Below are 15599 nucleotides of genomic sequence, written 5' to 3' on the forward strand. Positions count from 1 at the left end.
ACTAAAATCAACTAAAAACAAACTAGAACTTCGTAAAGTTCAAAATTTAATAATTCCATAGAGTCTAGCAAAATGTTCAATAGAAGGCATAAATTTAAGAATTTATTTTTGCTGAACTTTTAATTAAGTCCAATTAACACGTAAAGCTATAGAAACCGAGTTAGGTTTCAACTTTAATAAAATATCCTTGTGAAACACTGAAAGTTAGGAAAATTCCAGACGAATGAGAATTTGCTCTTCAATTTTTAAGTTACGCCAATTAAGAAAGTTTAATTGTTAAGAAAACTTTTTGTGTCTGTGGAGCAGCAAAACTTTCCAAACTATTTTCCAACACTTTTAAAAAGTGCCGGAACAAATCAATGCAAAATCGGTGTCAGTAAGTAATTTATGGCTTCATAAGTCAAATAAGAAGAAAAAAAACAAACCTCCATGTCTGACTTGAGTTACGATAAGCACAGCACAACTTATGTAAAATTTCTAAAGTAAAAGGTAAAATAATATTTAAAATAATTTAAATTTAAATTATTTGAAAGTATTTTTATGACTTGAGTTGTGCAAGGACCGTTTTCTTAATAAATATATTTATAAGGAGATACTAAAAAAATATTAAACATTATAAAAATAATATTATTTTATTATTTGTGAATAATAAATGATTACTATATGTCGAGATCTGCATATATCGGAGTGTATAGAAAGTGTTATTTAGTCAAAATGTTATACTAACAGAGCTTAAGGATCTCTCAATGTTACATCTTATATAAAATATCTTTTTCTAGTTTTCAAAAACTTGTATTTCTCCTATTAATACCTTGTCTCTAGTTATACTTCACCAACATATTTTGGATAGCAGTATCTGTATTTCTCACCTTAATTAATATTTTGTAATGTTACACTTCTTTCTCGGGGACTGCCATATTGACGTAGTGAGGAGGCCCAGTAGTTACGTAAAATCTGCGAGCGATGCTGGCAGTAGCATGCTACTGGTAGGACCTTCCTTGCCGGTAAGGTCGAATAAGGAGTAATGAAGCTAAGAGCAGTTCACAACATAGCGTCGGTACTTATAATGTGCGACTGCAAAAGGCGTATGTTCTCCAAGTTAAGAGCGGCCTATTTAAAAGTGACCTGTCACTACATGCAAAGCACAATGTTACAGGACAAACTTTGTGCTTGTAAACCATCGTCAGAGCTTTACACCCTTCTTCAACTATTTTATGGAAATAAAACATGAGTCTAAATACTATGGAATTACAGTCTTCAAATGGTACCCGTACATATACGCACAACGGGTTTGGAGGTGCGAAACTCAAGTTTAAACAGAATCTCTTCGTTAGGTACAGCTGTAACCACATCGCCCAATGTTCTCTGGGAACGTAATAGAATGAAGAAGAATGTGCACTGTAGGATAGGTGATGTCCACAATATTCGACTTGCTAAACTCTTCTAAGCTGCACTCTATATTAACTGTATACTATAACCCGGAATGGGTTTTGAGTTAAGTTTTATATGAAAGTGTCAGAATAACCTTCTTTAAATATGTACATAAAAATTGAAAAACTTAAATAAACCCACCTGTTTTATTGAGGTAGAACATCTACTAAGTTTACAAGAAAATTGAAAAAGGTCAACCTTGCAAAACATGGATTGTTAAAGTAAATGCGTTGAAGTAGTTGAAGTCAATATAAAATAAAATTAGATTCATAATAGTCTATCAACCATCTCTAAATTTTTTTTTAATTGCCAAGTTGTATATGACGTAGAGGCAGAAGAAAGTATTCATTTTAAAAATCATTATTAATTTATCAATATTATTTAAACAAAAGTTTCATTTGGACTTAATTCCTTCATTTTCTGTAAAAATTCAAAAAAATGTTCAACAAAATAATTCATCAATAATATTAACCACAGTTTATTTATGTACAAGTCCTTAGAAAAATTTCTTTCATTTTTCTTTAAATTTAATTTCAGATATTCATTGCATCCCTCTTGTATCCAGAGCAAAAAAAAAAAACTATAAATGGAGTGTAAGTAATATTTTTACAAGAATTTCGTAACCTTTGACATTTTTATGTGCAATTTAAGTAAATTTAATGTTGGAATAAAAATTGCACAAAAACTACACAATTCCCACTCAACTTTTATTCTAAGTGAATTGTTTTTATCGGATTGTGGAGCACATCAAAGCAAAAAATATTTAAGGATCTTAAACTGATTTGACCCTGAGCGATTGTAGAAAATGTTTTATTCAAATCGTTACCTTCGATAGTGGAAGAAAGGATAAATAGCAATCAGAGAATTTATTTTGAGAAAGAATTTTATTTTTTACACAAATTTAGTATTAAAAAAATAAGCCAACATTTGTTAAGCAATAAATAAAAACTGTCTTGAAATACAAATAATGTCAATAAAATCAGATTTTTTAAACAATTCTTAATACTTTTATATCAAATATGTTGAAGTTTAAGAATTGATTGAGTTTGAACCAATATTCCTGATAATGACAATAACAATGATATTGAATCAGAAAATGTTTGATCTGTTCAAATTTAATCAACTTATATTTATAAATCATATTTTATCATATGTTCTTCCGCATAAAATTTAAAAAGACTCAATAAGGATGATAGGAATATTAAATAAACTCAATGAAATAGTGACTTATATTACTAATGTAATATGTCATCAGTTACTTAGTCATTTTAGAGAAAGACAATACATCTTAAAGCTTTAGAAGAAATTATTAGCACTTACAAACTAACACATCAGAATATGGATTTAAAGAAATCCTTTAAAATAATATACAATAGTTCCGGCTATCATTTAATGAACAAATTAAATTGTTCCTAATAATATTACGGAATAAAATCTGGGTCCAGGAGATGTAATCTTGCCGCCTAGACGGGACGGAGTCACATATTTATAGAACAAAAATTTGCTAGTGCATTTGGCAAGGAAAACAGATTAGCAATGTCATGTGGAATATAGCTTCAGTTGCTTCATGATTAAGTCAACTTTCAGTTTCAGAAAAATATGGCGAAGGCCTATTGATAACTTTGTCGTTAGACAATTAGGTACAATTTTTTTTCTGAATAAACAGTTATCAATGTAGTAAAATTCTAACTTGATTTACCTTAAATTTTGTATCAATAAATTTAAAATAACTATGGGTAACTTTAACTTTACCCACAACTCTAAAAATATGCATAACCTCCATAACTTGTCCTTGAATATACTTGCAGTAACTCTATTTTACATGAAGTCCTGCACATTCATATTCACATTACACGCCGCTTGACTTCATGCTATGCAGTATATCCTGGTCCTGTTTGCTTCAGACTTTATGTAAACAGTTTTCCATGCCATCGAGCTGCGGCTTCCACTAGTTTTACATTAACTGCTGTTCAACCTGTGCTTCCTTGAACATTACTTAAATTCTTCCGTTCTATGGAAAGTACGCAAACATGCTTCGAGTATGTTTATGCCTGCCGAAGTGAGGTTAATGCTTAAATATTCACACAAGGAACAGCAGAGTCATCCTTGGTTACCAACAGCATTTGCCAGATTAAATTCATGGCTCCTGTCCATGAAAAGCTAAGCATTCGCAATTTCGACAACACGAAATTCTGGTTTCACAAAACTAAGTCAAAAAATAAAGAACCCGAAAAACATGAAATAATGTGGCAACTTCTCACTTTTATGTGTTCGGTGAGTGTGTATTGCTGTAGCCATTCCGCTTTTGCTTATGTATTGGTGTTAACTTTTGGTAATAAAGTTTTCGCCTCTCATAACGTTAACAATAACTACTCTGTTAACTTGTTAGTACTTCTGGTTTTGTTGTTGTTGTCCTATTTGCTTGTATCTTTTTGGTATTTCTGGCATTGTTACTGGGACTTTTTGTTTCGGATATCAGCTCGGCAAAAAACATTTATAAGTGCCATAATGGGAATTGTTTAGAATTTTATAAACATCACACTTTTAACTTTATTGGCAGTTTTATGATAGACGAGTTTTGACTTTTTAATTAAACCCCTTGACCATATTTATATTTTTGGTTACACAGATATATATATTTTTTTAATAAAATATGCTATTATTAAATTTTATTTTATAGATTTTAACATTATTTATAATGCATCAGAAACCTTAAATTTTGTCAAATTTATTAAAATTTTAATTTCGAAAATTTTTTGTACGTAAATGGGCGCAGTCAAAGAGTATGGGGTATACGTATATAGAGCCCTGGTCCCTAAAAGTGTAAAATAAAATTTCATAATAAAAAGTTGGCACAAATATATTGATCATTGGCAATTATAGACGGATACCCAATTTCAACGTAATGACCTTTTTTTCTGAAAAATAATTTAAATAATTTAAATAATTTTTATAAAGATATAGTAATCTTTAAATTTTGTTAGAAGTGAATAGCTAAAATAAAAAATAATTTTCATGCATTTAAATTGCTTTTGAGGCACCGCTCATATTACTTACTGGCTATGCTTGTGTGTATCTATGTGCTGTTATCTTATTACAATATTTTGAGTACCAATTTTTACTAAATCTTAATCAACATTTATGTAAAATATTTCTTTTTTTCTTTTCATCTTTTCCTTGCTGTTTTTAGTTTATTAAAATACTGCCTTGCAAGAAATCAAACTTAGAACGTCGAAACGAAACGAGGACTCTTTGAACGAAAGCAATGCTATAGATGGTTGAAAATTTCACAAAAATTACTGAACGAATGAAACAGACAAACAATGTCTCATATGGTGAGGAAACAGGAGACAGACTTTGAATACGACAAAGTCAGATTTAAGTTCTCAACAAGAAACAGAAGATCAACTTTAAGCATGATTCCATACTATTTAGACACGCTATCACAATCATTTTGCATTCCGGAATAACCCAGCTCTGGATTATCGTTCGACTCATCATGTTTTTATTACTGCTATGACTGGAAGTGTATCCCTACTGCAAGGCTTTGAAATTTAATGAAGAAATATAAAAAAAATGTTGTTCTGCTGGAAAAATTGAACTGCTTCAATTTGGGGAATCGCGAGAGCCATTAAAAATATTGTATGCATAACAGTTTTAATAGTAGAGAGTTCTATTTTACCATAAATATCGTCAACAATGTCAACGAGGTCTGCTATTTCAGATCAAAGATCATTTAACATACCAGTCTACATTTTTAAATAGTAGAGCCTGCTAATCACACACACTTAGCCACCTACCGCTTTTCTTCCTTTTAATAATAATCTAAGAATTTTTTTTTGAAGGAATCTGCGTTCTTATTATTGTGAAAAGTTTGATTCTTCCAGCTGAAGAATCTGCTTTCCTGAATTTGACATCCCTAAAAAACAAGCTATTATTATTAACATTAACATTTAAACAATTATATTTTTTTAATGAAATATTTTATAATATAATAAAAGCATTTGTTATTGTAAATTTGTTTGCCTGTTGCATTGAATATTCATTGAGACATACCAGAGTACAAAATATCTTTTTCAACATATGTTTTCCTGCTTTCTGCAAATAAATTTAATCGGCAATAAAAGTTGGATTGGAAAAAGGACGGAAAATAATTACATACAAATTACTTTTAATTCTGAAAAAATGTCGTTTTCATGTCAAATGATAAAGCTGCAAGGATAACTGTATTGCACGCACAGATTTAATGCTGTCATAATATAAGGTAACCACAGTGAGTGCTACATTCGGCATTGCCGAATAAAACACATTTTATATTAATTATATGACCGATATATAATAATTTAAGTATTGTATAAAATATTTCAAACTTTTTACTGCTTAAAAAGGAATTGATTTTTATAACAAATTACTTCAATTTATACTATTTTATACATAAGGGTTGACATACGTAAAATTTACTGCTTACTGTATAATTCCATAGTTTCAGAGGTAGGTATAATACATATATATTCTGGAGATAAGAAAATCTAATTTATCCTATTCCAGTTAAGGAATTATATGACCCATACTTGTCACGTGACCCATATTTTCTGATTAGTTAAGTTAATGTTATCAAATGAAATTTATAACCTATTATTGATCCGTTTATTCGTATGAACATGTTAGCAAAATATATCACATCATTTAGTAACTGAGAAAAAGGTGCACAAACAGAACAAACAGGGAACATTTTCCTCTCTGTCTCACTCAAATAACTATAAATTCTCCTAACTTCTTTAATAATAAGTTTGAAAAACGGTTATTCAGAATAATAACTATAAACTCTCTTAACTGCTTCACATAATTCGTTTTAGAAGCGCACGGGTTCACCTCCCGAAATCACTTGTCGATATGCTGTAAAATTTACATATCAGGGACCAGAAACGAATATCAAGTTTTTTGAAAACAATAATTTTTATACTGGTATTAATTTTTTACTCGACAATTTTTCAGTTGTTGTTTTTGGTTTTCTATGTTGACAAAAATATTTTGCCTTAAAACTTTTTCTAATTTAATTTCAAGACCCTCAATCAAAAACTTCCGTGAATTTTAAGCAAGCAAACTATCTAGTTTAAAGAATTTTGTTTAGTTAGGTAAAAGATTATATATCTTATTTATATATATAGGATAACAAATAAGAAAAATCTTCATAAAAACTCAACTTATTATTTACTAAGTGAGCAATCATATCTACAAACTACCTTACTTGTTTATATTATTTAATTATATTCACGAAGTTTCAGATAGAGGTTTTCTATACACAATGGGATCATAATGGGACCAATTCTTGGACCCAAGTGAGGCAGTTTTTTGACGGAATAAGCTGCAACGTGTATTTTATCTTATCTTACCATATCTTTCCGCGTTGAATATGAAAATACAGGAAACTATAAAAGCGTAGTGAACAGCTAGTGCTTATATTATTTAATGAATTATGTTTAATATTTGCAGAATAATTGTATAAAATTTTTGACATTACTACCTGTTGAAGTAAATTACTATAGTTCTATAATTATCTAAATTCTTGTCTGAAATACTTAATTACAATCAGTCATTGTCATATAACTTTACTGTATGCTCCAAGAACACCTATACCGGTCGTAGAGTGCATAGAGCTGAAAAATAATTTTCTTTATGGATTTATAAAATTTTAAAAATAACTTCAAAGTGTAATATGCACTCGTGCCATTTCACAAACCCAAAGGATATTAAATGCATAAGTATGAGAATAAAATTTTAAAATAAAATTAATTATTAAAATACAATTGAATTGTTTAACCTCAAAAGAGATTCGATAAACAGCATGAACATGAAAATATAAAGAAATAATACAAAGAGCAAATAATATTATTATTAAGAAGTATTAAAAAATCCTTTTACAGTTAATTTGTCGTGACATTTAAGGATATTCAAGTACACAAGTTCACATTCCGTTTGTGTGATTTAAACTAATTGAGCAAATATTTTAATATTTATATGCCGAGAGGTTACCGCAATGAACCCGATGATATCTTGGTTAACCAAATATGCACACCTACAAGTCAACCAATCCAAACACAATTTAAGGATATTTCGTAAGGAAAAGAAGAACCACAAAGTAGGAGCAAAGTAGGAGCAAAGTAGGAGCAAAGCACTTAACTGCAATTTAAAACAAAGTTTAAATTTACTCGAAGGATTTTCTGAAGTGTGCTGTTGTTATTAAGCTTAGTTCAAGAGTGTTAAAGTTGCAAACACCGCAAATATAGAAATAAAAGAAATATAACTGCATGAAAACATAAATAAAAGGACTACATAAATATGTTATGTGAAGGAATACACGTACTGTATGTGTGGTGCTAACCGATAACTGAAAGGTATCTATTGTGCTTGCAAATGCGGCCATGCATTGCTAGAAGGAAGTGAACCCAGCACTGCAAATACCAATCTTATTTGCTTTATATATATTTATAGTTTATGTATTTTACTAGAATTATGCACTTCTCGTTTGTGTAGTTCTTATCCTGTTTATTGGCATAAGTTCTTCTTCTTCCTTTCAACAAGTGTATTTCGAGCAGAAAAAAATTATTAGCATTTTTACTGTGAAATTTTTGTTGTTGGGTGCATATTGCATGTATATATCCTGTACATTGTATTTGTTTTTCAATATCCTTTTGCAGTAATACTAATCGGATTATTGGAAAAAATTATGTTCAAATTTTTTTTCTCTCAGAAAATGTGAACAATTAGGACTTAGTACAGTTTTAACCTTACACAGTAAATCGAAAAAAATTGTTGCAATTTACTTATTTGCGGTTGGTATACTAATTATTTTGTTGCAAGCTCAGCAGAGGATTTATTACTCGTATTATATGGATGAGTGCTACAAGAAGAGTAATGAGGTATGTAATTCTCATATAAGTTCTCCATGAAAATATTTCATGCTGTTAGGAGGTATAGAACTCTGCTGTAAATCTGATGTTACTGCAACAGCAGTATTTATGAATATTTAAACATTCTTTTCCTGAGCAACTATCCAAAGCAATGAAAAATTTCTCAAATACAAATGATTTCAAAGATTGGAAATTACTTATATTTGTCTAAGAAGAACAATAATCTGCCTCTCCGCCTCTAAATTTTTGAGAAAATACTGCTGTCGAATATGTTGCCAGTAATAACCTGAAGGCATATTATGCCTTGTTCAGAACTTGGTACTAAAGAGCAAGTCAACAGTATTAACAAGAATATATTTACAGCTTTTATGAGTAAAAACTACTGCTTTGCTGTATTTCAATAGCCAATAGAAAATTTCAAATTAAACATAATTTTTTTATTTCAACAGAAATTTTTACAAAGGTTAGTATTCTTCAAGTATTGCCATGGCATCAAGTATAGCCGTTTGTTGATTCCACAGTTTTCATATAAAAACCAGAAGCCCCATATTAGCTTAATGACCATCCGAAAATACAGACATCATAAACTTGCCAGCTGTCTGTTGCGATTCAGGCGGCTTTGGATGCGGTTCACTGGCTGCAGTTCACTCAGCTGACTGCCAATTCATTTCAAAAGTAAAGTAATGGCTCCAAGATTCATCCATTGTTATATACCGATGCATAAAGTCCATTTTGTCTGTCTTTAATAGGTGTAAACTACTCCTTTTTGGTCAACTTTCAGGTAACGAGACATGCACTTCGAAAGTAAATTTCTTATAGACAAATGTTCATTTAAATTGATGCTGACATGGTCCTCTTAAATTTTTTTTATCCAGAACTTTATTCTTCTCGAAATTTTTTTAAAGATTTAATTTCTTTTTCGTGAATAATACCTTATATTCTTGCAAATATTTTTACATTGTAATTTTTCATCCGTTTCATGAGATATTATAATAAATAAGTAAATAATGTTTACAAAAAATAGTGTAAAGCTTAAGTGCTAGTACTTAAATCATTTCTAAGTTATTAAATCTGAACATGAATGAATGCACTAAATTCTACAAGACTTTTCCTTGGCGTGTAATCAATGTCGGGTTTACACCGCCTTGTGTCGCAAGTGCGATATCATATATTTATGGCGTATTATACATAATTGGCGAGTGCAGTTCTTATCACAATAAAGGGATTACTAAGTGTAAGTGTAAGTTTAACTAGAAAATTGTGTTACATGCCAAAGCGAATAAATAATTTTCTCGTATTTAACGATAAAGGGACAAGAAAAACTAAGACTGCGAATATTTAAAAGTCGTACGCTTCATATTTTATATAATACTTATGTAAGACGAGAGCAGAGCAAATCATTTAGGTCTTTTGCTTACAAAAAATCTATAATCGAATATACTATACAATTTTGGTTATAGATTAAATAGCACGACGTTCTTATCTCTTTATAGTAAGACTCAGATACCGTCCGCTGCACTGTCATATAACCCACTTCATCAATGCTCAGTGGCTTATTAGTTAAGGTCAACGGCATACCAAATACTTTCTTTCAGTCTCACTAAGTAGTAGATAAGATGGTAAATGAGTAGATATAAAAATAATTAAACCACATTTCATAAATTTATTTAATTTAAAATAAATTTATTATTTATTTCAATTCAATGATTGTACCGTTTAAATAGTTTTGGAAATTGCAAATTCATAACTTCGTCACTAGGCAGAAAATAACTTATGCGTCATTTGTTCCATTAAAATCCAAATCATGATATTCCAGTTTGTAATTGCTTGCCTTCGCCAAGTTGTATGGTCTATTTTCAGAGGTTACATCCATTTCACATTCCTCTAACATTTGTGTGTAGAGAGGAACTTTAATAGGTTCCTTTTCGTCAATTGCTCCTTCGATTTTCCCCAATTCAAGCGGTGATTGCATTTTATCGTGCTCTTTCTTTATCTTAAGGAAACGTGCTTTTAGGATGCGAAGACCTGCCTCCAAGTTTGTGATTTGTTGCTGGATTTTTTCTAAATTGTTGAGACTCTGATAACATAATCTAAGCTTATCAGACTGCATATGCTGTGGATGTTTGTAAATTTATTATTTACACAAATAAATAATACACATATATGAATAATTTTATCTATGATAAGAACGACTATCTATGATAAGAACTGGACAATGACTAACTATGATAAAAACTAGACAATTGCTGAAAGAATCCGTTGCACTTACTAATTTTTTTTCTGTTTCCTTGTTACGTGACGACATGTTAGCAAATACTGGAAGTAATTTGGTACCAAAAGATTCTTGAAATATAATGCGCCAAATGGAAGATAATTTTTAATACTATAGACAATTTCTTTTTGTTTGAACTGTAAATTTCTGAAATAACTATCAATTACTTATGTTTATAACTCATAGCCAACTTTAAATTTAGATTAAATATAATTTAAAATGTTTCTTATAGACACTCAAATCTCCAACAGTTTTATATCTGAAGGAGGTTTGTTACCTCTACTCTGCTTGCGTAAATCAATATAGATTTACTTAATTATTTAACCAGAGTCTACGGAGAGTCTACCACTAATATCGACCTCGAAATATCGAGGTATTTCGATATCGAAAAATATGAAGAAACATTAACTGAACAAATAATATATTAACAGATATCAATCGCATTAAATTAAAAATCTGATTTTACATAAAATTACTTTCCTAAAAATTCTACTACAAAGGAAGTAAAGAAAATGCTTATAAAATAATTTTATATTTCATTTAAAAGCCAATAAAAATACTCATCTACATATCCTGCACACTCAGGATATATCTATATACAACAACATTGCCTATATGGTATATAACAAATTTACAAATAAGAGCAACATAAGGTGAAGTAAAGTGAACATATTTCACATATACCTACAATGCCAATTTAAATTTTTTCCATGCCAACTCACAAATTTAGATATGAAAGTATGTCGCTAACACTAAATAAGAAGAATTTGTATTGGAAAACTTTAAACATTTAGATACTCGCTTGCGTATGAGCAACTTTATCTACTCAGCTTACAGGACTCCTGCTGTAATGCACCACAAGCTGCCAATGCACTACTATGTGCTGGCATTCCTAGGAGTGTAAGAAATTTTTAATAGCATTGACGAGAAAGCATCGGTATGGAATTTTAAATATGGATGACGAACCACAAAGTAAATTTATATTAGTAACTGCAAATATTTTTGCATCTATTAAAATATAAAATAAACAATGCCAGCAGTTATGGTGGGAAGCATTTTAGATTCGAAAGACGACACTTTTAATATCTCTCAAATTTATTAGCCAACAAAAAATTATTGAAAGCTCAGCTCTTTTACAAAAATTTAAAAATTATTTGAATATATTTAGTTGAAAGGTGGTTTTACTTTGCATTTGAAGTAAACGAAGACTGACTACAGGAATGATCCTGTGTAGTATAGCTCTTTCGGCAGACGGCTAAAATGCCATAGCTGTAAGCTTTATATATATAATATAATTGTTATTAATTTTTATGTAATACAACCAATTTTAAATGAAGTAAAATTTAGTAGGTATATAACTCGTCCTCGATAATAATGGTTTTTACTATGGTAGGCTTAGCGTGTGGACATAATCTTATCAATAACTTGTTTAGACATGTGATGGTATAAGGAAAGACGTGGTGCTCTATTTTATTAGTTCTTTATTGACCAATTATTTCTTAACTCCAATACACAGTTTTTTAACTTTATTATAGTTAATAGAATGAGTCCTTCCAATTCCTATAACCATCATACTTACTTGACTAATCTTCTACACGGATGCCTTAGATAAGACTTACGCTCTAGCTATATATTTTTTATGTTTTATATAATAGTATTTCAAGTTGTACTTATACTCTAGCTATTTCTTTGTTCTGAACTAATGTAGTTGTGTTCCAAGTAAGACTTCAATTGTACCTATCTTCTTGTTCTGTTACAAACATCACTAGTAAAATGATGCTCGATAGATGCTGTTTTATATAGTAATCCTTCAAGTAAGTGTTCCTACAAAAAACTTAACCTCTAGCTATGTTCATTTCTATATTACTTTAACGGTATCCCAAGTTATCGTTTTTCTTTAGCTATCTTCCAGTTTATGGCCAGTTACAAAACAATGGTGTTCTTTATAAGATTTCCACTGGATCAATGTCCCTATTCTGACTTAATAAACTGATATCTCAAGAGTTCCACTTTAGCTTACACTCAGTTCAGTTTTAATGTAATAATACTCCAAGTAAGACTATAAGACTATGTAAGTGAGAATATGCAATTTTAATGTAGTAATACTCCAAGTAAGACTCCCACTCTAAACGTATTTCTGGCTTTTTTTATGTAATGGAATGTCAAGTAAAACTTTCACTGTAGCTATATTTATGATTAATTTTTTTTATGTAGTTATATTCCCTGTAGGACATACTTTCTAGCTATTGCCTAGAAAGTACGAGTATGCCTATTGTAATATAATGGTGTTCCAAATAAGACTTTAACCCTAACAGGGTCCATTTTCTGTTTCATTATAGCCGTGTCCCCTGTTTAGTTTTAATATAAAGATTCCACTGTAGTTAAGTGTTTGTTTTGTTCTAATATAGTGTTGACCTATGTAAGATTTGATGTCTCAATTAAAACTTTCATTCCAGTCATATCTTTCTTCTGTTCTTATATTGTGGGGTCCCAAGTAAGACTTCCACACTAACTTATATTCCTAAATACTTTGTTGTTTAGAGTTAATTTATATGAATTATAAATATTTAATTAAATTTAGAATTTAATATTAAATTTTATTATTTAATATAAAATACTTTTAATTAACTGCCTTTGAATCACCTTTTTGAGTATCTTTCTATATAAATGCTTTTCATATTTTTACTAAAACTATATTAGCCAACCAATATATGCTGTAAGTATGATATGCTCTTCTTACTATTTATTTCTTCTCTAGCTTTGTTCATTACTATTAAATATCCAGGTTTAAATTTGGCTAGATTCAAATGTTGACTCTTGTAACCTTGCATTTATATACCGGCATCGTCATCAGATATCTAGAAAGACCATTGGTGATGAATATGTAGCAGTATCCGAAATAGTTGTATGGGCAGCTCAAGAAATCAGTTAATTAAAAAATAAAAATTTTGTTGGGCTTGGGCATTTCCTTACTATTATCTCTCTTCTATTTGAAATAGATAGTTAGCTATAGAAAAAAAATAATTTATTATTGTTATTTTTTAATTTATTTAAAGAACATATTTCTTATAGAATATGCATATGTCCTTTAGAATGTATCGTTGTGTTCCTTTTACTGCAGGGTCATAAAAATCAAAATACTTTTTGTTTTGACTTAAGTTACAATATTTCAATATGTATCAAGGAAGCTATTGAAGTATATAATAATTAAGATGATAATAAAATTAGATGAGATATGTAGTGAAGTGCTGAAGTGAAAGGATAGCTTACAGGTAACATAAAATATTAAGAAATAATAAAAGATAAAAACTCTTGGTAGTAAAGACATTAAATAAAATTTTTATGTTAAAATAAAAAATAAATACAAATAACAATTTGCATTTTTAAAGAGCAATGAAATAAATTTATCAATATTAATAATTTTAAGGACATATTGATGACAAATAAATTTTGTTGACCTCAGTTTACAGATGTATTGAATTTCAAATAGAATTTGTAATATACAAATATGTTTATGAAGTATTAATAAAAGAATTTTCAGAATATGTGAAAAGAAATCATAGAGATAAATTAAGATAAAAATTCCAAATATTTTATTTATATTTTTTGTTCCATTTTAATTAATATTTTAAGATTTTTCAAACATTATAATTTGTTTGCTATCTCATTCATAAGCAAAGAGTGAGTTATTTAATAACTTTAATACAAAAATTGAAAAGAAAAATAGTGAAATAAGTTTATTTGATGACATTTCACTTTTAAATTAACCATTACATTTGTTATTATATATATATCTTTGCAATATAATGTCTTTCATATTGTTCCATGCTTTGTTAATTATCCTGAATATATTAATTATTGCCACAAATGCATGCCATATCCAGCTAACATTTCGTATGCATTTACTTTGTATCTCAAAGGACATTGAAATTATTCTTTGTGCTCAGTTTTAAAAAATTTTTAAGTTTCTTTTTATGTTTATAGTCTCAACTTCTTCCTTTTCAATTTTTTGCAGCCTTATCTCTTTACGGTCTCAAGCCTTTCAAAAAATTTTCCAACTTCCTGTACTTTTCGTTCGTCTGCTTTCATTGTCTTTTCTTATTAATTTTTTATTAGTTTTCTCTTTGGTTAATTTAATTTGAACTTTTCTTCTCGAGATAATTATTTTATATGAAGTTAATGTTTGCTTGAAATTTACTTTTGGCTACAATTAAAATTTGAAATTATGTTTGACTTTATACGAACTTTATTCTTTATACTTTGTAAATTTACAATATAAATTTCATTTAAATATTAATAAATCCCATCAAAGTCTTGTAATTTCCATTATTAAGTTTTAAAATAACTAATTAGAAATAACAAAAATGAACGAAGACTAGCGCAAGAGTTTCCCACTATGCCCCTTGAAGTAAATTTAAAGTCAGAATATGGTGGAATTTAGATAGAATATGGCAGAATGTGGGATAAATGACTAGCTGGTGGTGCAATATCAGGACCATGAATGTCCTGAATATATTAAAACTTCTTAGCCAAGATATAAATTTTTGTCGGATTAGTTAAGATATATATGATCTAAAATTATTAGGGACCCAAAATTGATCCCATCAAAAAATACATAAAGTATCGAGCCCTGAAATTATTTGCGAAAACTGACACACTTACCAACATCGCGTTATCAAATCTCAGAATGGTTACAGGCTTCTCGGGGAGGTATGCAGATTTAAGGTCAATGATTGCTTAGTCTGATAAAGTGATAAACAATAATCCAGTCAAGGCATAAAGAGGGATTTTGAAAATACCTGGGTCAAATAGCTTCAACATAATAATAATAATAGAATTATTATAGTATAATATGACAGATTTCCTTTTAATGAATTCAGGACATTGTTTTAAAATAGTTTACTTTATGATTGTTTGGCAATAGTAACTTTTAATGGATACGTGTACTTTCAGATTACTACCAAACATTACTCGTAGCTTCATTT

General features: G+C 29.2%; 2 protein-coding genes across 2 annotated transcripts in view; both read right to left on the bottom strand.

Moving 5' to 3' along the window:
* LOC119679096 (sex determination protein fruitless-like) overlaps positions 1-15599 on the bottom strand; it is a 66660-nt gene that overhangs the window by 9933 nt on the left and 41128 nt on the right. The window lies entirely within an intron of this gene.
* Positions 10024-10718, bottom strand: LOC119679095. The gene is made up of 2 exons (XM_038091266.1): positions 10612-10718; positions 10024-10455 (listed from the first exon to the last, which is right to left on the bottom strand). The coding sequence occupies exons 1-2, from the start codon at positions 10645-10647 to the stop codon at positions 10114-10116; spliced, it is 378 nt and encodes a 125-aa protein (XP_037947194.1). The 5' UTR covers positions 10648-10718; the 3' UTR covers positions 10024-10113.

Source organism: Teleopsis dalmanni, chromosome 2 (genome assembly GCF_002237135.1).
Source record: "Teleopsis dalmanni isolate 2A chromosome 2, ASM223713v2, whole genome shotgun sequence".
Lineage (NCBI taxonomy): Eukaryota > Metazoa > Arthropoda > Insecta > Diptera > Diopsidae > Teleopsis > Teleopsis dalmanni.

Excerpts from the sequence above, each read along its gene's own strand:
- LOC119679095 (XM_038091266.1), bottom strand. The coding sequence starts at position 10,647 with ATGTCGTCACGTAACAAGGAAACAGAAAAAAAATTA. Across the intron at positions 10,456-10,611 it reads AGGAAACAGAAAAAAAATTA|CATATGCAGTCTGATAAGCT; the intron begins GTAAGTGCAACG and ends AAACATCCACAG.